Raw genomic sequence first — 21,192 nt, forward strand, 5'->3', positions numbered from 1 at the left:
CCCCAAATTCTCCCAAAGATTGGCTGGGGCCATAATTAGCAGAGCTGCACCATTTTAGTGACTCCAAAGACCCAGGCAGCTTTTGCCTTGGAGTAAAGGGTTTATTTAGGTATGTTTGGGTCCAGAGATAGTCTCCATTCTGGGACCTGAGCCTCAGTCCAGGGCGTGCTGCTGCTTCTGGGAGTTGCAGCTGGTCAAACACAGGTTGTAGAAGGAGTTGCTGTCAAAGGCTGTGCCTACCTCTTTCCATCGTACCCACCCAGCTGCTTGTAGGTCACTGGGATTTTTCGGAACACCCCAGAAGTGAGGGTCCAATACCAGAACATAGGCTTCTGTGCCTGGACCCAGGCAGACTCCCAGTAAGGCCTTGGACCGGGCATCTGCATCTCCCCCAACCATTACAGGCCCCCCGCCCCCAGCGAAGTGGGAGTAAAGCCTCTCTAGTTCCCCCTGAAGCCCTGCTCCACGGGGTACGTGACACAGGCGTCCCTGGGGCCCTCCGAAGTGGTCGAGGCAGAGGCTGGCTTCTACACAACCAATCCAGCTCTGGGAGCCCCGGAACCCGGGGGGCTTGTCACCCATGTCCTCCAGAGCCGCCTGCACGGCGGTCAGTCCGGGCACGCCCGCGGGCCGGCCCTCTGGCCACGAGCACAGCGTCTGCAGAGTGCGGTAGCCGCAGCCCCAGCCCCGGTCGTCCAGGCCATCGCAGCCGTAGTGATAGTAAAGGTAGTGGCCCGAGAGCAGGGCCAGGCGAGCGGGGCCGTGGGTGGGCGGGGCCAGGCCCAGGTGGACGTCCTTCAGCGGCTCCAGGGCGGGCGGCGGGGTCCGAGGTCGGGCAGACGCTTCCTGATGGCGCGGACGGAACTCCGGCTCCAGCGCTTCCTCTCGGACCTGGGTCTTGAGCTAGCCGCCGGCAGGACCGGAGCGCGGGCTCTCGGGGACGTTCTCGCCGGTCTCCCGCAGCGCAGAGTCCCTAGCAGCAGCTGCGGGGAAAGCGCCACCCGCAGGGCTCCCACAATGCACCGCCGCGCAGCCGTCGCTACTGCGCAGGCGCGAGCCCCGCCTCGTGAGGTGGGGCGGTGGGCGCGGCCGGGTAGCGTGGTGGGACCCGGCACACTCCGCCCCGCTCCTGAGGTCTGCAAGTTCGGGTGCCTGTCACACACCCACTCCGCTCTGTCTACTCAGCCCCGGTGTTTGAGGCCCGCTCCCCGCTCCCTAGTCGCGCACACTGCTGTGGCTGTAACAGTTTATTGGCAGCCCAGAGGGGCGAAGGCACCGCGGGGGAGGGGCTCGGCCCGAGACATGCAGAGGACGGGGAGCCTCCGGGGATACTCGGGGAGGGGGGCAGGGTCTAGGGCTCCTCCGTATTATATCCCAGCCCTAAAATAAGTATATACAGCTAGTGGGCCGGGCGGGGCGAGCAGGGCGGGGAGACGTGGGGGTCCCGTCTGGGTCACAGGTCTGAGCAGCGATCCTGCTTGCTGTAATGGTCAAACTGGTTCTTCCAGTGCACCATGTAGGAGCTCCAGCGGTGGAACTCGGCCTTCCACTGGCGCTCCGCCTCGTCCAGTGTGTCTGCGGCCAGGGCGCCCGGCAAGTGGGTTGGAGGAGGACAAGGGGAAGGTCAGGGAACGTACATGGTGGGGGGGGGGGCGTGAGTGCAGAATACAAGGAGAATGCAGGGGGGCACGCAGGACAGTGGAAATAGGATCAGGAGAATATGCGAAAGACAGAAGACCAGAGGACGGATGGAAGTGGAGGAGGGGCCAGAGCAGGATGGCGGGAAGGAAGGGGTGGGGGAGGAGAAAATGACCGGAAGACAGTGGGACAGAAAGGATCAGAAGAGGGAGGATCCGTAGGTTGGTGGGAAAAAGAGAAGAGACAGAAATGGTTGACTGTTATAGCCCCACTAGGGGGTGCTGTCTAGCGCCTGGCCCTCCCTCTGCCCCCGACACCAGGCTTCGGCTCCAAATAATTTTGTAAAAAAAGAAAATTGGCGTTTTCATTTCCATTTAGACAACAAAGGAGTGTGGGTCCCTGAGATGGGTCATATGTCACCACCCCCTCCCAGCCCTGGCCGGTCTGAGTGTCGGTTTGAGGAGGGAGGGTGCACTAGGTCGGAGATCCCTGAGTGGGGCCCTTCCCCACTGTCCGACCACTCATTAGAGGAGGGGCCCCCTGAGGCCGGGGGGGTGGGTAAGTGGCCGTGGTCACAACCGCAGGAGCCGGGAGAGGTGGAGGAAGAGGAGGAGAAGGAGGGGCAGGGGAAGGCCGGGCCTGGGCCTCGGGGCAGCCTCCCCATGGGCGGGGCCTGAGCAGGTGCTGGGAGCCTTCGAGGCTGGTGGGGGGAGAAGAGAGGGGTTACACCCGGCCGGCTCCCACTCCCCTCTCTCTTTTCGCGCCCCTTTTCTGCCCTCCTCCGCCCAGCCCCTGTCCGCTGGCCCCTGCATACCGGTGGCGCTGAGCAACTTGGGGAGGAAGCGGTTCCAGAAGGCGCAGGCCTGGGCGCGCAGCCCCCGGCGCACCTCCAGCGGCCGCAGGTTCAGGCTCACGTACTGCTGCGCTCCCGCCGTGTACGGTGGCCACTGCGGGACTTTGGGGTCCCGGGGGTCATTGGGGTCCCTTCGGAAGGAAAGGGAAGGCTCAGCCTCAGGCAAGCCTGCCCCGCCCGCCCTAGGGACTGTGGACTGGCGATGGACAGCAGGAGGAGGCAGGCTGCCCCCTGACCCGAGCCCTCTTTGGCTCCCTGGAGAACACATCCCCTCCTTCCCACCACCTCTTTAACCCTTCCCTCTGGTCTCCCGGATCCCCCATCAGCTAGAGCCATCCCTTTCCTCCTGCCCTCCCTCTTTCTGCCTTTCCCTCAGCTTTACTGCCCCATCTTTGTCTTTGTTTCTCCCATTTAAAACATCGCTAGGATTTATGAGCCCTTACTGTGTAAGCAGGCTCAGTCCTAGCTCTACAAACATCTTGTTTTTGCTTTTGACAACACCCGTGTGATGTCGGAGTTGTGGTCCCCTTCTTCGGACAGGTAAACCGGTGTGTGACTACATATACATGGGCAGTCAAATGCTACTACACATCCATGTGAATGTATCGCTGGCCCACCTGAACCCAGAGGTCTACAGTTCTAGCTCCTAAGTCCTACGGTAACTTCTTTGTCTTCCTGTCTCTCTTCTCCACGCTTCCCTCCCCCCTCTCCTGGTCGCTACTGGACCTGCCCTTTCGGTCTGTCCCAGTCTGTCCGCCTCTGCCTCTCTCCCTGTCCCCTTCTCTTGCTTCTCTGGCTCCTGGGGGCCTCCTCCCCTCAGTACTGCTGACCCTGTGCGGGCGAAGTTGGCCCAGTATCTCATCAGTCGCTGGGCAAAGGTTCTCTCCTCGGCCGTATAGTTTAGCGAGGGTTCCAGAGGGAGTCCAAAGATGAACTCGATCTCGTAGCCATGGGGCACCCCCATCCACAGGGGCCAGGAGAGCGTAGAGGCGCGGTGTTCAAAGATGTAGGCATAGACCCGAGCCCCCTGGGCAGCCAGTCGCCCAGCCAGCTGGGCCACGGGGCACACGACGTTATGGTCTCCCACGACATCACTCATGGCTTCTCTCAGGCGCGCTGGGTCCTCAGGGTGCAGCCAGTCTGTGTAATGCAGGACCACAGCCTCGGCAGCTAGGTCACTCGCCTGGGGGACCCCGACCCGCACCCCGGCCAGGAACTGGGCCCGGCTGATGAGAGATTCGTTGTCTTTGCTGAAGCCTGGGGCCCCGTAAACCAGAAAATAGGAGCCCTCATCCTTCACCACACCCACCAGCACCTGAAGGGACAGGATGGAGGGATGGGGGGGGGGGGCACAGACAGACAGGCAGACAGAAACAGATGGACAAAGAGCCAGAGAGATCAATAGTTATAGACCCCAGAACCATGGAGGAAAAGAGTAGGAAGTTGGGGAAGGGACAGAGAGAAAGAGAAAATATACCCATGTTTCCTTTTCTCTCTGCCCCACTGACCACCCCAGGATCTGAGCTCTCAGGGAGGAGGGGGGTGGCCATGGGGCCAGAAGCCCAGGCCTTTGGGAATTGGATCTTGAGGAGCCTTCATGCCTGGGTCCCCAGGGGCCTGGGGGCTGGGGGTGGGTGGGAGAACAGGCCTAGAGGAACCAGCTCCAACCCTTCCAGCCACTAGTCACCTGCAGACCGTGGAAGTCTCCAGCATTGATGAGGGCCTCGGGTGTGTCACTGAGGAAGTCTCCATCCACCACAGGCACGAAAGAGAAGCGGAAGACACTTTCCTGAGGCAGCACGTGCCACTCGTGGTCTACGAGGTCCTGAGCGGGCCTTGTCCTCAGGCAGGCAACCAGCTCTGTGTCATTGCCACCAGCACCCCCTGGGGGACAGCCTACGAGGCGGGCCAGCAGTGTGGCCCTGCGGCGGGCCTCTCCCACGCCCACCGTGGCCCAGGGGCCGTTGGGCGCACCGCTCTGCAGCACAGCCCTGTGGAAAAGGCCCCGGCTAGGAGGGGACAGCAAGTGCATGCCCACCGAGGCAGCACCGGCACTTTCCCCAAACAGAGTCACTGACGTTGGGTCGCCCCCGAAGGCGGCCACGTTCTCTTGCACCCACTGCAATGCCAGCCTCTGATCCAGTAGACCCACGTTGCCTGGGGCCTCCCGGCTCCCTGGCAGGGCCAAGAAGCCAAAGGCTCCCACCCGGTAGTTCATGGACACCAGCACGGTCCCCTCAGCCTGGGCCAGGAAGCGGCCGTCATACACGTCCAGGGAGGAGGCCCCGCTGTAGAAGCCACCCCCGTAGATCCAGACGAGGACAGGGGTGGGGGACGCAGGCCGGGGGTATGGTGTCCACACATTGAGGTAGAGGCAGTCCTCACTCAGCTCACGGTTGGGGTTCCACATCTCGGTGCCCTCGAAGCCGGGGTACAAGGTGTCCACATATTGGTAGCAGACACTTTGGAAGGCTGTGGCGTCCAGCACCCCCGGCCAGGGCCGCTTGGGCTCCGGTGGCAGAAAGCGACGGGGGCCCACAGGTGGCTCTGCGAAGGGGATGCCCAGAAAAGCGGAGACAGGGCCCCCAGGGGCCATTAGGCGGATGCCCCGCAGCCGGCCCCCACGCACAGTCACCAGCAGCTCCGGGTCCTCAGCCTCTGCCCTTCCTCCCAGGAGGAACAGGAGGAGGAGCAGGATTGGGGAAGCCAGGGAGGGCGTGTGCAGGGGACACCAGGGGGGCCTCATGGCTGCCAGGCCAGGCAGGCGTCTGCTGGGAGACAGAAAGGCAGAGGGTGAAGGTCTGAGGCTGCCAGGAGCGAGGAGATTAGGTAACACTCTTGCCCAGGGGTTATCGTGGAGCTGCAGAGGAGGTGGGGCAGGTTGGGAGACTGGAGAAAAACGGAAGGAGGGAGTCAGGCCAAGACAAGGACACAGGCAGACAGAGAAGCAAGAGGGGACAGAGATCGGGCATACACACGACACCCAGACAGACCAACGGAGGCAACAGAGATGAGGCCTGCCAGGCTATCCCTTCTCTTGCCCCACTGAGCGCCCACCACCCTCACCTCCTTCCCCTAGCTGGGTGGACTGCGTTGGGCCCAGCCGGAGCAGCGCAGGCACCCGCACCAGAGGCCGCAATCCACACACAGGCCACCAGACAGGGGCGGGGCCCTCACTGACGGGAGGCGCTGATGGGGAGGCTTGCGGTGGTGGTGGTGGTGGTGGCCTGAAGGCGCAGGCTCTCTTGAGTTGGCCAGGGTCGGGGGCGGCAGGGGGGGCCCTGGGGGCTGGATTGGGCATTCAAGGCTGTGGGAGCTACAGGTCTCGGGGTACCCCAAATCCTGCTTACTCCACACCCTGTCCCACCCTGCCCTGCCCCTCCTCATCCACTGTCTGGCACGGGGCGCTGGTACCCGTGGGTGCCGGTCAGCTGCGCACTCGTCTCGCCTAGCCTCAGCGATCAGGGTCGCCAGCCCCGGTCCCCCAGGACTGGAGTCCCCCATCCATCCGATGCTACGGGGCACGCTGCCGCCAGTGGGGGGCAGTAGAGACCGAGAAAAGAACGGCACTCCCCGCCCCGGGAGTCCGAGAGCCGGGAACTCGGGGCGGGGGTCTGGAGGCTCGCGGGCATTGCGGAGGGGTCTGAAGGGCGAACCGGGACGCCTGTGTTCTCGGAGCTCCGGAGATCCCCGGCTGCAGGGGCGAGGGCGCTATTTTGGGGCAGCAGCTGCTGTGGTTCCGGCATCTCCAGCCAAGGGATCAAAATTCCCCGGGTCGGAACTCCCCCCTCTCGCGGCGGTCACCTCTCACCCAGCCAACCCCCGCCGCCCTGAGGCTGGGGTGGTGGTGGTGGTGCTGGGGATTAACTAGGAAACCCGAGTGGGGCTAATTATAACTCGGGGCTTCCGCTGAGCCTCCCCTTTCCCCAAATAGAGACGGAGTCCCCGTGGGAGGGGGACGCCTGGGCCTCGGAGGGGGCTTCGGCTGAGCGCTGCGCAGGGGCGCTGGGGTTGCGGGATCTGGGTGGGGGGGGGGGTAGTCAGCCCGGCGCCAGCAACATGCGCAGCTCGGGTTCCGCCCCAAGGAGGGGGCGTCTTCCAGTGGCCCCACACTTGGGGGCGGGCGGGGGAAGGGGCGCTCGGGGGTCCCCCCCAGGAATTCGAGAGCAGAGGCGGCGGCCGGCCCTCCGGGGTGCGGGCTCCCGCGCGGACGACCGTAAGTATGCGGCGGCGAGGGAAGAGTTAAGGATGAGTGTGGGGCGGCGGGGGGCGTCGCTGGGCAGGCCCGGGGGCGCGGTGGGCGTCCCGCTTGGGGGGCCTGGATCCCTCCGGGAGCGCACATTTTCCCGGACGCGGAATGGGCCGCGGGCCGGGGGAGAGTCCCGGCCGGGGCGGGAGACTCACCTGAGGCGGCCGAGCCGGGCCGGGCCGGGCCGCGCCGGGAGCTGGAGGCGGCCGATGTTCCCCGGCGCTGGCTGAGCCGACTCTGACAGCCGCCGCCTCCGGCCCCCCGCACACACCCCCTCCGGGCCGCACGGCGCCCCCGCCCGCCCCCGCCCCCGCCCACTGTCTCCGCCCCCGCCCCTCCCCGCCTTCCCGGGCTGCCACCTCCCCTCCCTCTCCCTCCCTCGGAGGCGAGACCCAGAGACCCCGGGGGCCCCGGACGGACTCCAGTGCCAGACGCCGACAGACGGACAGACACATAGTGACACGACGGAAAGACCTGCAGCGGCGGAGCAGACACCCACAGTGACAGACGGACAGAAGCCGCGGAGACAGACACGTAGACGGACAGTCGCAGCCAGTGACAGCTCCAGACAAACGGTGACCGACAGTCACAGACGGACGGACACACACTCGGACACACTGACAGCCTCGGTCGGGACTGGGAGTCGAATAAATGCACATCCTTGGCCACGACACAACGGGGGTGGCATGGGAGGACCCGCACGTGAAAGTGTGGCTGAGGACCCCTCTTAGGGGTCCGGGGTGGTACTGGCGGAGAAAAGGTGACGTGGGACATTCCTGGGGGATGAGGGCACACCTGTGGGAATGCAGATGAGGACACGAGATCACGAGTGGAAATGAAGGGGGGCCCCACGGAAGAAGACCCCCGGGGCAAGGGAGAGGTGACTCGGGGACACCCCAGAAGGCAAAACGTAGTGGCACGCGCGAGGCTGTGGGGCGAGGCCGCACTCTGCTGCCGCAGTGGAAACTTCCGGAACCCCCGCGGGTGGGTTTGCTCTGGTTCCCTGACGGGTGACCTGGGACTTTCGTCACCAGGGTCCGGTCGGGGCATGACATCACCAGACCAGGCTCTCATTGGCCGCCACGGCCGGCAGGTGGGAGCGGCCTGGCCCGGGAGCCCCCAGCCTGCTCGGAAGGGCCTGGGCCGCACGGACCCCACGACCCGCCCTCCAGGGGGTCACCCATGGGAACAGTGCGGCCGCGGCGGCGTCCCCACTCCCCAGGTGAGGGTGGAAAAAGCGTGCAGCGGTGTGCCCGCGGGAGTGCGCCCCTCGGAAAGGCCTCCCACTCCCCAGCACTGGGCTCCGGTGCCCACCACCCGCTGCGTGGGAGACCGGCCGGCGCGGGCAAGCGTCGGGGCGTGCGTGCGCGCGCGCGTTGGTGCGGGATGCTGCGCGTGGCGCGCGGGTGCGCGCACGTTGACTCGGGCGCCCAGCGTCCCGCAGCGCTCCGGCCCGCGACTCCCTGTCTGCGGCAGCTAGGGGCCGGCGTCCCCGGGTCTTCTCAGTCCCTGGCGGGGGTCGTGGGGGCCGCCCGAATCCAGAGACGTTCCGCGCCCCGGGCCGCGCGGTCCCGGCTCTCCAAGCTGGGCGCCCCCTCCCCCAAGCCCGTCCGCCCCGCGGGAACCGGCTTCCGCGGAAACCGGCCCCCGCAGGCGGGGAACCCGCGCTGGGTCCGCGGTCCGCTCGCGCGCGACGGCCGCCAGGTGGCGCCGAAGGGAGCCGCTTCGGGCCTCGGAGCCTGGGATGGAGCCGGGCGTGCGGTGATGAACCCGGCACGGTCTGTTCCGTTCCCACCGTTTCTGCTGTCCTCCCTTCGCTCTTCAGGCTCTCCAAATGCCCCGCGTGGACACCGAGGTTCCTTGCACCCGCCTTTCAACGTCCTGGCCCCGCTGGTTGAGAGCTCCCCACTGATAAGATCACGTCCCCAGTTCCACTCCCTTAAGAGCAGGCATGCGGGCTGTGGGTTTGGGTAGGGGACAGAAAAATGGGCAGTCGCTGTTGCTGCGGGAGAGAAGGCCCTGGGGCAGGTTTCGGAGCGTGGTCATTATGAATTATTAGAACGGTGAAAACAAACTGTGATGAAGCCCCAGAGGCTTCTCCAGGCCTGAAGCAGTAGGGATTTGGGGCCCGCAGAAGGCCCTGATCGTGATGGGGGTTTGTCTCCTTGTCACTTTCCGAAACGCGCTGTAGCACGCGGTTGCCTCACCTGATTTTTTAAATCATGAGCTCCTAGGGAGGACAGGGACGGCTTATAGCCCAGACAGTTATCAACCAGTGATCCCTTACGTGGCTTAGAAGGTGAAAGGTATGTTGTGGGAGCTCGCCCAGCTCCTCCTTGGAGGGGCCAATGCTGAGTTCACACTGGATCTGCCTTTGAGTCAAGGACAAGGCACCCAGGATGGGCTGGAATTTCCCAGGGGAAAAGACCTTGTATTCAGCTGGGTGGGGGCCAATGGATTTTGTCAAAGGGAAATGGTGCGCCGATGTGTCTGCTGGGGCTGGAGTTGAGAGCAAGGACAAAGGCAGTTCCTGCCTCCTTGGGCATGGCATCCTCGGGTTAGTACCTGAGCGATATCCATGGGAGGTAAGGGCAAAGCAGTATTGTGAAGTCAGTCAGAGCTTGATTCTTTCCAGGGACAGGAGTGGGCTATGGAAGTTCAGCCAGCAGGAGAAGGAGGGGGAAAGCAGTATCCGAGGATGCTTGAGAATCTGGGGCAGGAAGTGACAAAAGCATCCATTTATGTCAACACCATCTTTGCCATCCCCCAGGCATGGGGAGGGCAGGGTATGGCGCGCAGGGAGAGGAGAGGGAGGGCATGTGGCAGGTCTGGTAGAGGGGAGGTTGGGATCCCAGGAGCGTGTTCTGTTCCTGGAGAGCCCCTGAGGTGCTCCCCCAGGCCCTGGCTCAGGGAGGGGTCAGCTGAATGGCCAGTCAGCTGAATCTGCAAGTCTGCATGGAGGCCCAGGGTATGCAAGGTCTGTTCCCGCCTAGCAGGTGCAGCCAGAGCTCTGCAGTGCAAGCAGATGGGAAAGATGTGCTCAGGGGACACAGGGATATCCCTCAGCCTGCTGTTTGTCCCAGGTTTGTGAGGATGGAGGAGGCTGTGCAGATTGTGTCCGATCTCAGGCTATCTTTGAATTACAAGGGACCACCTGAGAGGGCCAGGACTGAGGATTCACAGGGCATTGCAGTAAACCACCACCAGTAGGACTGGTGGTGCTGATTATTAGGTTCTTGCCCAGTGCTCTGCTGTCAGGGAGACTTCTGGAGAGTTCCACTCCTTTCCTGGGCCTCAGTTTCCCCACGAGTAAAATGGTGGATCAGACTTCAGTGTATGTCAGAACACATAGGACCACTAGAGGGATTGATCCCGCCGATGTTGGGTGGAGTCCTTGAACTCTGCAGTTTTAGCAAGTCATTAGGGCAGTCTCAAGAGGGTAGTCTGATCTATGCTGGAACTGACCCCCTGAAAGTGTGTGGATCAGAAGAAGTTGCTGTGGGCAGCCAGCAGGTAGAAGAACTAACAGGGACCCACTCTGGAGACAGTCAAGGATTTGAGCCTGTTCTTAGAAAGGGTTAGAAATTTCAGTAACAGTCCTCTTTTTACCTTGAGCTTCTCCCTAACTTTTGTTAACACAAGGAACCACTACTTCTAGCACATCCTTGCCTCACTTCTGCCAACAAAGAGGATTTTTATCTCCTCTGTTTATTGGTTAGGATTCAGTTCAGTTATGTGAGATGGAAAACCAAACAATAGTGGTGTGAATGAAATATAATGGAAATATATTTCTCACTTACATAAAAGAGACCCAGGAGTAGACCACACAGGATGGACAGAGCACCCTTAACGTCAGGGACCAGGTTCCTTTGCACAGAATTTTGTTACTTAACCATCCTCAGCATGCAGCTTCCACCACATGGGGTAATATGGCTGCTTGTGCATCGGTCATCACATCTGCATTCCAGCCAGCCAGCAGGAGGAAGGACTGATGAAGATCACTCCCCCTCTTTTTAGAAAATTTTTAAGGGTTAAACAATTTTTTTAGATGTTATTTATTTATTTGACAGAGATCGCAAGTAGGCAGAAAGGCAGGCAGAGAGAGAGAGAGAGGAGGAAGCAGGCTCCCCGCAGAGCAGAAAGCCCAAAGTGGGGCTCCATCCCAGTACCCTGGAATCATGACCTGAGCCGAAGGCAGAGGCTTTAACCCACTGAGCCACCCTGGCGCCCCCCCAAAAATCACTTCTCCCTTTAAGGACATTTCTTGGAAATCATATAGCACTTTGGTTTATATTGCTTTGGCCAGAATTTAATACTGAGGTCATAGCTGGCCATGCCCGAGGTTCAGAGATGTAGTTTTTGTTCTGGAAGACTGTGTACTCACCTAAAATTTGGCTGTTCTAATAGGGAGGAAAGGGAGCAGCTACTGGGGGACAGCCATCCTCTGTCAAATCCCGTGGTGCCTTCCTTTGCCTCTGTTAGTGCAAGGACTGAAACACGCTTCTAAAACGTCTCAACTCCGGGACGACTTCCCCCGCGCGCTTTTTCTCATGACCACCACCACACCCTGCAGGTTTTTGTGACCCGTGACCCCCCCCTGCTCTAGAGGCTTCTCCACGGGAACGCAGTTTCTCGGGCCATCCGCTGGAGGGCGCTGGGCAGAGGCCTGGCAGGGCCGCGGCTCTGCGGCGGGCGCGGCTGCCGGGGGTGGCGCTGAGCGTCTCGCGAGCTGCCGGAGGAGGGGCGGCCAAGGCGGCGAACGAACCGGTGAGCACGCTGGGGTGGGGGCGAGGGCGGCATAGGGGTCCCAAAGAGGGGACGGTCCGGCTCTGGAGGCTCACCGCCCCGACCTGGATCCTCCCACCTTCCCCGCGTGCAGAACAAGGCAGGGACATTGGCACCAGATGTCCTCAAGGGATGCCCCACACTTAAGGCTAGAGGGCACCTGGCGAAGCCACTGTCCCTATCCCCATTTGGTGGGGTTGTTGACCTAAAGAGTTGGAAGCATGAGCCATGCAAGACACTCACTTCCCTGTCCTCTGACCCCTTCTGCAGGTTGGGCTAAAATTCACACTTGATCAAGTTACCTCCTTATGCATGATTCCTGCTCTTGGAATCCCCCGTCGATCCGATTTGTACCTTGGTTTTTGTTTTTTTGTTTTTGTTTTGTTTTGTTTTGCTAGTTTTGAGCATTTCACACAACTTTTAGCTTGTCTCTGGATAGACTCATTTTTGGGGAAAGATTTTATTATATTTATTTGTCAGAGCGAGAGAGCGAGAGCGCACAAGCAGAGGGAGCTGCAGGCAGAGGGAGAAGAAGGCTCTTCGCTGAGCAGGGAGCCCGACGTGGGACTCGATCCTGGGACCCTGGGATCATGACCTGAGCCAAAGGCCGACGCTTCACTGACTGAACCACCTAGGCGTCCCTGCATAGGCTCATTTTTTCACCCTTCTGTTAAATACGGAACTGGTTTGCAGTATCCCCCATGCAGTTCATCCAACATCCTTTGGCTTATCCTCATACCCTTTCTGGCTGGGAGAGGATGAGTGGGGATGTCAGACCCTTGTGCTCCCAGGTTGATTAATTACAGACATCAGCATGATTCTGGGGTGGATCTCTGCCCAAGAGCTGTAATGGTCCAAAAGTTGGGAGATGTGTGCTGTAATTCACCGGGGATGCCTTCAGTCCCATGTTTACCATTTAGCTGCCCACATGTCAGAACCTCAAAGGAACCCAGGATCCTGGAAGAGAACTCAGCGCCCCCCCGATGGGGTCTCTGGTGTGCTGACCCACAAGCCTGTTCCAATCCTATTTCCGCACAGGCATCAGCCAACACCGGTGCTGGCTGTGTTTGAAATGTTAGCGGCAGATGCTGGGTGACTTTCTCAGAAGCAGCTGGTGAGGTCGCACTAGGTACTCTCTATGTTTGACACCCAGGGAGCTCCTGAAAACATTGCCAGCTGCTCCTGGCTGCCCCGTAGGTATCAGCCGGCCAGGGAGAGCCATCCCGAGGCGGAGGTTGCCCTTGGATGAACCTGGCTGTGGTTACGGGGACAGGAAGCCTCAGACACACACGTGGGGCAGAGGTGGGCCTGGCGTGTCTGGGATTCCCCCACCTTGCCTGGGGACCGTGCAGGCTGGCTGCAAGGTTGACTGTATGGCCAGCGGTCTTGTGGACAGGGGGAGCCCCGAGGTGAATAGCCACACGGTTGGGGACGCCAGAGTGCTGTTGGCAAGGAGCCGCGACCCCGTGTCAGGTCCACAGTAGCGTTTCTGGCAGCTTGTGGCTTAACAGTCGCTGGCCTGAACGCTTTGCTATCATCCCGCGGAATTCTGGCTCCAGCCTTGCGGTGGGGTGGGTGCCCCGGTTCTCTCATCCTCGTGATGTAACAGTCGGGAAAACGAAACTGACGCACAGCAAAGTTACATTTTTGCTTACTTCCTCCTCCGCTGCGAAGCGCTGGCCCTGGATGAGAACTCTGACCTGTGACCGCGTTGCCATGCCTTGGAGTCACTCGCCTTTTTTTCTGTGACTTCCAGTAAATTAACCCCAGAGTCCGAGACAAGAGAATGTGTGGGGGCAGGTGTCCTGTGCTTCCTGGACAGCTTCGCCTCTGCCTCCCAGTCTCCCCTACCGCCTTTCTGTCCCTCCGTCCTCTCGGGCCTCAACCGGGTCTGGTCCGGAGGCCCTGGGCATCGCCCCAGCATTTTGAATGAAGAGAGCAGGTGCAGGACACCCAGCTCTGGGGGCAAAGAAGGCTGTGTGACCGTCTCTGCGGTCTCGAGGCGCCCTTCCTCCTCCCCGTTTGGGACCTCACACCTCCACCTGACTCCCATAGCCAGAGACCTCTCCCGATGGGTGAAATATGGCCCTCCCGAGCCAGGCCAGAGCCCAGGGGTGTGGAATGCCCAGGCTCCACCGTGGCCAGAGAAACTTAGTGCCTCCGGAGGCTCCCTGTTCTGTCCCGGGTCCACAGCCTGGGGCAGTCAGGGGCCGCTTCTGGAAACTCTTCCTTCCGCCCAGACCACTCCATTTCCTGGGGCTCCATGATTTTCATGATTGAGACTGAAGGGGGTAAAGGCACGCCATCCCCTAGGTCCTTCTCTGTAGGCTGGAGGGCTGGTGGGGGTGGGGAGCATGAAATCCACAGGGAACCTGGGGTTGGAGCGAAGTGGCATACCCAACATCGGTGCTCAAACTCACGGGGCGGAGATTAGGAGTCGCCGACTTTACCTACTGAGCCAGCCAGGTGCCCCACATAGGCACGTCTTTCAATAGTGAGACAGGCTGCTGGGTACCTCTTCTTCTCTCCCTGGCAGCTGGTACTTGGTGGGGAGTGGGGATACTCTGGAGAAGCCCCAGGGGAAGTGGGGAGCATCTAGTTTTCTGTGAGGAAGGGGGGGCTGGCAGGGCCAAGAGGCAGGGCTCCGTCCCAGTAGCAGGGGTAGGGCAGCACGTGTAACTTCTATCAGGCCAGGGGAGGGGCTGAGACTGTGGGAGGGTGAGTTTGGGCCATGGGCAGGGAGATGGATTAGCTTGAAGCATCTGGGGCTCTTTGGATTTAGTCCCCCCCCCCCCTTAGGGATGCCTGGGTGCCTTCAGCTCAGGTCATGATCTCAGGGTCCTGGGATCGAGCCCCACATCGGACTCTCTGCTCAGCAGGGAGCCTGCTTCCCCCTCTCTCTCTGCCTGCCTCTCTGCCTACTTGTGATCTCTCTCTCTCTCTGCCAAATAAATGAATATATCTTAAAAAAAAAAAAAGACCCCCCCTTTAGTTCAGCTGTGATACTGTAGCTCCCCTCTCCCGCACAATGCCTGCAGTGTTGGCCAACGCCATGTCCAGAAATGAGAGCTGAAGGATTTCAGAAGAGAGAGAAGTTATTTCCTGGCTGGGGGATTTCTCTTGAAATTAAATTTTATATATTTGAACCGTTAATTCAAAAGGCATAAAGTACAAAGTCCCCTTCTTACCCTTGCCCCAGACACCCAGTTTTCATCCCTAGAGACGGGAGTAACTATTGGCTGTGCATTGTGATTACTGGCAATAGATATTCTTCTGCTCCCCTACCCCCCAATTTTCACAGAAATTGTAGCATCTTCTTTTTCTGTACCTTGAAATTTTCTTTTTCTTTTTTTTTTTTTAAAGATTTTATTTATTTATTTGACAGAGAGAGATGACAAGCAGGCAGAGAGGCAGGCAGAGAGAGAGGAGGAAGCAGGCTCCCTGCTGAGCAGAGAGCCTGATTTGGGGCTCGATCCCAGGACCCTGAGATCATGACCTGAGCCGAAGACAGTGGCTTAACCCACTGAGCCACCCAGGCGTCCCTTGACATTTTCTTTTAACCAAACAATGTAATGGAGGAATAGTTCCACATTGCTACATAGACTTCTTTATTCTTTCTTGTTTTCCTCCTTTTAAAAAAAAATTAAAAGATTTCATCTATTTATTTGAGAGTGAGAGGGAGAGAGACTATGAGCAGGGGTGGGAGCTGGAGCGGGAGAGAGAGAAGCTGACTTCCCCCTGAGTGGGGAACCTGATGCGGGGCTCAATCCCAGGATCCCGAGTGGTAGGCAGATGCTCAACCAACTCAGCCACTCAGGTGCCCTGTTTCCCACCTTAAAAAAAATATATTTTATTTATTTGTTTGAGAGAGAGAGAGAGAGAAAGAGAGAGGGCAGGGGCGGGGGTGCAGAGGGAGAGAATCCCAAGCGGAGGGTAGAGCCATTTGCCCAGCTTGATCATGACCTGGAGGTCAAGACCTAAGCCGAAATAAAGAGTCAGAGGCTACACCGACTGAGCCACCCAGGTGCTTCTGTTTCCCTCCTTTTTAATGAAAATCTGGGAGCTTTACATTGCATGGACGTTGCTCAGCCTAATTTGCCCTGCACTAAGGGATATTTAAATTGCTTTCAGTTCACTCGCTATTCCAAACTTTATACATAAATCCTTCTGTAATGCTGTGAGTGGATCCTGGGATAAATTCCCAGATTTGTGTTGCTCTGGCAAAGAGAGTTACAAGTTCCCTATAGTCTTGCCAACACAGCCTGTTAGGTTTTTTTCTCTCCCCCCTCTTCTTCCTCTTTCTCCTTCTTTTTCCCCAAAGAATGGTATTTCAGTATAGGTTTAATTTGTACTTCTCTTATTATGAGTGAGTTTGGGCATCTCCATTTTTCTGAGTTGGATATTTAATTCATTTCATTTTTTATGTATTGATGTAATTACTTACATGCTATGAATTTTCCTCTGACTGTTGCTTTAGCTGTATCCCATAGAATTTTGTGCATTCTACTCAGTATTTCTGTTTTCTAGTTGCTCTGTAATTTGGGTTTATACCTCCACTTTGTCCAAAGAGTTTTTAAGAAAGTGTTTTAAAATTCTAGGTGATAAGATTTATTTTTAATGGGTTTTTAATTTAATTTCCAGATTTATTGCCTTAAGATCAGAGAATGTTGTCTGCTCTACCATATTCCATTGAATCCAAGATGTTCAAGTTGTAAGATGTGTCATTAATTTATTTCTGAACTTTTTGATTTTGGAGCTTTATTTTCTAAGATATGGATTTGATGCTATAAATTTCCCTCTAAGCACTGCTTCTGTCTATCCAACAACTTTTGATGAGCTGTGTTTTCATTTCCATTAGTTGAGCGTATTTTAAAATTTCTCTTGAGATTTCTTACCTGACTTGTGTGTTGTTTAGAAGTATGTGGTTAAATCTTCACATATGTTGGGATTTTTTTCCCAGTTATCTTTCTGCTATTGAGTTCCAGTTTAATTGCATTTTGGTCTGAGAGCAGACATTTACGATTTCTATTTAAATCTGTTAACATGTGTTTTATGGCTCACCATGTGGTTTATCTTGGTGAATGGTCCATGTGAGCTTGAGAAAAAAGGATTTGCTAGAATAGTCCAGTCAACAATGTTTTATTTAAAATCCATTGGGCTAAATTCCCTGTAGTATAAAGTATAAGAATAGTACTGGGCCTGGTAATATTTTTAAAAAATATGCATTCATTCACACCATAAAAGTAGAACTATGTTGTAAAAGCAGTTTCTAGGAAAGAAAAATGTTATGTAAATGTTACCCAGAACAGTTAGTGACCCAACATTGTGCCCCAGAAACTCAGTTTTCTAGATCTCTATGTGTATAGTATATATTTTATCTTAGATTTTACTTTAAAATAAAATACACACTTTAACAAATTCAAGTAAGACCACATGCTATAGATACTTAAGATTGCAGTTTAAGAATAGTACTTAGTAGTATTTTAATTAAGTTTTATTGTAATAAATAAAACTGCTTACACTGTTGGTGGGAATGCAAGTTGGTGCAGCCGCTTTGACACTTTGGAAAAACACTTTGGAGACTCTTTGCAAAACACTTTGGAGATTCCTTAAGAAGTTAAAAATAGGGCGCTTGGGTGGCTCAGTGGGTTAAGGCTCTGACTTCAGCTCAGGTCATGATCTCAGGGTCCTGGGATCGAGTCCCACATTGGGCTCTCTGCTCAGCAGGGAGCCTGCTTCCGCCTCTCTCTCTGCCTACTGCGATTTCTCTCTCTGTCAAATAAATAAATAAAATCTTTAAAAAGAATAAAGGTCTGATTCTGCCTTAAAAAAAAAAAGAAGTTAAAAATAGAGCTACCCTATGACCCTGCAATTGCACTACTGGATATTTACCCCAAAGATACAGATGTGGTGAAAAGAAGGGCCATCTGTACCCCAATGTTCATAGCAGCAATGGCCACGGTCGTCAAACGGTGGAAAGAACCAAGATGCCCTTCAATGGATGAATGGATAAAGAAGATATGGTCCATATATACAATGGAATATTATGCCTCCTTCAGAAAGGATGAATACCCAACTTTTGTATCAAGATGGACAGGACTGGAGGAGATTATAGCTGAGTGAAATAAGTCAACCAGAGAAAGTCAACTATCATATGGTTTCACTTACTCGCGGAGCATAAGGAATAACATGGACAACACTAGGAGAAGGAAAGGAAAAGTGAATTGCGGGAAATAGGAGGGGGATATGAACCATAGAGACTCTGGACTCTGAGAAACAAACTGAGGGTTTTGGAAGGAGGTGTGTGGGGGGATGGGTGAGCCCGGTGGTGAGTATTGTGGAGGGCAAGGATTGCATGGAGCACTAGGTGTGGTGCATGAACAATAAATCTTGGAACACTGAAAAAACAAAATTAAATAAAAAAAAAACCCTGCTAAGCATACTTTTTAAGATGACCAACACAGAAAAACCAGTTTGGCTTTTTAAAACATTTCAGAGATCTGGGGGGCAAAAGTATTTACCAACATGGTTCAAGTTGGAGGTTGATCTAGATACCAGGGTTGAAAAGAACCCCAAGAAAACCAAACTCAGCAAGAACTGAGGTTCTCCAAAGCCAAAAGGTGAATTGTACATTAATTTCTTCTTGTTTTATTTATTTATTTTTTTTAAAGATTTTGTTTATTTATTTGACAGACCGAGATCACAAGTAGGCAGAGAGGCAGGCAGAGAGAGAGGAGGAAGCAGGCTCCCTGGGGGAGCAGAGAGCCTGATATGAGGCTCGATCCCAGGATCCTGGGACCATGACCCAAGCCGAAGGCAGAGTCTTAACCCACTGAGCCACCCAGGTGCCCCTTCTTTTATTTTTTAAGATCTTATTTTTAAGGGGCACCTGGGTGGTTCAGTTGGTTAAGCAACTTCCTTTAGCTCACGTCATGATCTTGGAGTCCTGGGATCGAGTCCTGCATCGGGCTCCCTGCTCACTGGGGAAGGCTTTTTCCTCTTCCACTCTCTCTGCTTGTGCTTGCTCTCTCTCTGTTAAATAAATACATAAAATATTTAAAAAATCTTATTTTTTAAAAAAGATTATTTATTTATTTATTTGACAGACAGAGATCACAAGTAGGCACAGAGGCAGGCAGAGAGAGAGGAGGAAGCTGGCTCCCTGCCGAGCAGAGAGCCCGATGCGGGACTCTATCCCAGGGCCCTGAGATCACGACCTGAGCCGAAGGCAGCGGCTTTACCCACTGAGCCACCTAGGCGCCCCTAAAAAATCTTATTTTTAAGTAGTCTCTATACCCAGTGTTGGGGATTGGACCCACAACCCCAAGATCAAGAGTTACATCCTCTAGGGACTGAGCCAGCCAGGTGCCTCCATCAATTTCTTAAACAAACAATGCTAGGAGAAAACCTGAGCTTTACGGAAGTAACTTTTCCAACCAGAAAACAGACCAAACTAAACTCAAGCTGACTTTGGAAGCAGCAAGAAAGACTGTAATTCATAAGGAGTAAAAACTGAGGGGCTGTTTATGGCCTCGGCAAAGCGTTCAGTGCCATTAGCTTGGTTCAGAGCTTCAGTCATGGTTTGGGTGAGTGTTCACAATGCAGTATTCTGTTGAACTAATGGCACTCTCTGTACTTACAGAAAACAACAGCTGTTCCTGGGCTGACCGTGGTGGGTAGGCTTGTGTTAACAGAACTTCCCGATACACCTGACTCTAGAAAGAAAACTGGATCAGAGAGAAATAATGTCAGAGAATGGTTAAGTTTCAGTTTCCCGGGTTAGATATCACTTTGTTGAGCCATCAGAAAAATCCTGGTGTGACTTCCTTATGCTCAATCTTTAGAAATCAATTCTCTGAGAAATGTTTGCACAAGCTTTCCTTGAACTTTTTGTTTTAAAGATTTTATTTATTTATTTGACAGGCAGAGATCACAAGTAGGCAGAGAGACAGGCAGAGAGAGAGGAGGAAGCAGGCTCCCTGCCAAGCAGAGAGCCCGATGCGGGGCTCGATCCCAGGACCCTGGGATCATGACCCGAGCCGAAGGCAGAGGCTTTAACCCACCAGGGTCGCCAGGGTCGCCACCCAGGCAACCCTCCTTGAATTTTTTTAATACATATATATATATATATATATATATATATATATATATTTAAAGATTTTATTTATTTATTTATTTATTTGACAGAGACAGAGATCACAAGTAGGCAGAGAGGCAGGCGGGGTGAGGGTGGGGGGGGGAGCAGACTCCCTGCTGAGCAGAGAACCCGATGCAGGGCTGGATCCCAGCACCCTGAGATCATGACCTGAGCTGAAGGCAGAGGCTTAACCCACTGAGCCACCCAGGCGCCCTGAGTTTTTTTTTTTTTTTTAAATCCTATCATAACTTTCATTTCTCTAACTTAATGTGAGCATTTCTCCTAAGGGGATAAATCCCATGCTTAAGTTTATTACGATCTTTGTCCTCCTTAGGATAAGAAACAGCAGCTTATTAAGTCATATTATAAGCTGGCTCTAGCTCTCTCCCTCCCTTCCCCTACTTTCTTTTCTCAAGCCGAGTGTTTGCTTTAAATCATACAGCCTGTGATGAATTTACAGAAACTAGATTATGGCAAGGGTGATCAAGTAAAATTGCCAATAAGAAAGTTAAAAACAGAACTGAAATGCCACTTGTGATCTTAGTTTGCTGAGTAGTGTGGGCTAAATCACTTGGTTTTATTCTAGGACTCACTCTGCATGCATAAAACAAACAAGGAGAGAGAGAGAGAGAGAGAGAGAGAGCGCATGGGATTCATGGGAAAATTTCATGTGGAATAAATTTCACATGGAAACAGAAGTTTCAAAAAATATATTGAAAAACATTTGCCCATCACATCCCTATATCATAAACACATTACAAATATACAGTTGACCGCCGAGTACATGAAAAGATGCTCAATGCCATTCATCATCAGGGAAATGCAAAACAAAACCACAAAGAGATTTCACCTCACACCTGTTAGAACGGCCGTCCTCAAAAAGACAAGAAGTAGCAAGGGTTGGCAAGGAGGTGGAGAGAGAGGGACCCTTGTGCACTGCTGGTGGGAATGCAAATTGGTACAATCACTAAGAAAACAGTACGGAGGTTCCTCAAAAAATTAAAAATAGAACTGACCAATGATCCAGCAATCCCAGCAATCTGATAAATCTGGGGATTTATCAGAGGAAGCAGTAAACACCAACTTGAAAAGGTACCTTAACTCTGGGGCGCCTGGGTGGCTCAGTGGGTTAAAGCCTCTGCTCAGGTCATGATCCCAGGGTCCTAGGATAGAGCCCCACATCGGGCTCGCTTCTTAGCGGGGAGCCTGCTTCCCTTCCTCTCTCTCTGCCTGCCTCTCTGACTACTTGTGCTCTCTGTCTGTCAAATAAATAAATAAAATCTTAAAAAAAAAAAAAAGGTACCTGTACTCCATGTTCCCTGCAACAGTATTTACAGTAACCAAGACATGGAAACCACCTGTGTCCATTAATGGATAAGGAAAGTGTCACACACACACACACACACACACACACACACACACAATTAAAGAATAATAATAAAAGAAAAAGAATGAGGGCTGCCTGGGTGGCTCAGTGGGTTAAGCCTCTGCCTTCAGCTCAGGTCATGATCTCAGGGTCCTGGGATCCAG

At 55.0% G+C, this 21,192-nt stretch overlaps 2 protein-coding genes across 7 annotated transcripts; both read right to left on the minus strand.

The window, feature by feature from the left end:
• Nucleotides 1-80: 80 nt before the first annotated feature.
• Nucleotides 81-1,135, minus strand: UFSP1 (UFM1 specific peptidase 1 (inactive)). Its single transcript, XM_059155610.1, has one exon. It carries the CDS (start codon nt 580-582, stop codon nt 154-156), a length of 429 nt encoding a protein of 142 aa, XP_059011593.1. The 5' UTR covers nt 583-1,135; the 3' UTR covers nt 81-153.
• A 97-nt stretch (nt 1,136-1,232) lies between these two features.
• Nucleotides 1,233-7,024, minus strand: ACHE (acetylcholinesterase (Cartwright blood group)). Of its 6 annotated transcripts, none has more exons than XM_059155605.1 (6): nt 6,896-7,008; nt 5,558-5,779; nt 4,179-5,259; nt 3,322-3,806; nt 2,453-2,622; nt 1,582-2,338 (listed from the first exon to the last, which is right to left on the minus strand). In XM_059155605.1, the coding sequence occupies exons 3-6, from the start codon at nt 5,235-5,237 to the stop codon at nt 2,211-2,213; spliced, it is 1,842 nt and encodes a 613-aa protein (XP_059011588.1). In that variant the 5' UTR covers nt 5,238-5,259; nt 5,558-5,779; nt 6,896-7,008; the 3' UTR covers nt 1,582-2,210. The 6 variants fall into 6 exon arrangements, with proteins under 6 accessions (XP_059011591.1, XP_059011588.1, XP_059011590.1 ...); XM_059155607.1 differs by having other exon boundaries at nt 4,179-5,262; XM_059155608.1 differs by lacking the exons at nt 1,582-2,338; nt 5,558-5,779 and adding an exon at nt 1,233-1,575 and having other exon boundaries at nt 6,896-7,023.
• Between the last annotated feature and the right edge of the window lie 14,168 nt (nt 7,025-21,192).

This window comes from Mustela lutreola, chromosome 17, assembly GCF_030435805.1.
Source record: "Mustela lutreola isolate mMusLut2 chromosome 17, mMusLut2.pri, whole genome shotgun sequence".
NCBI lineage: Eukaryota > Metazoa > Chordata > Mammalia > Carnivora > Mustelidae > Mustela > Mustela lutreola.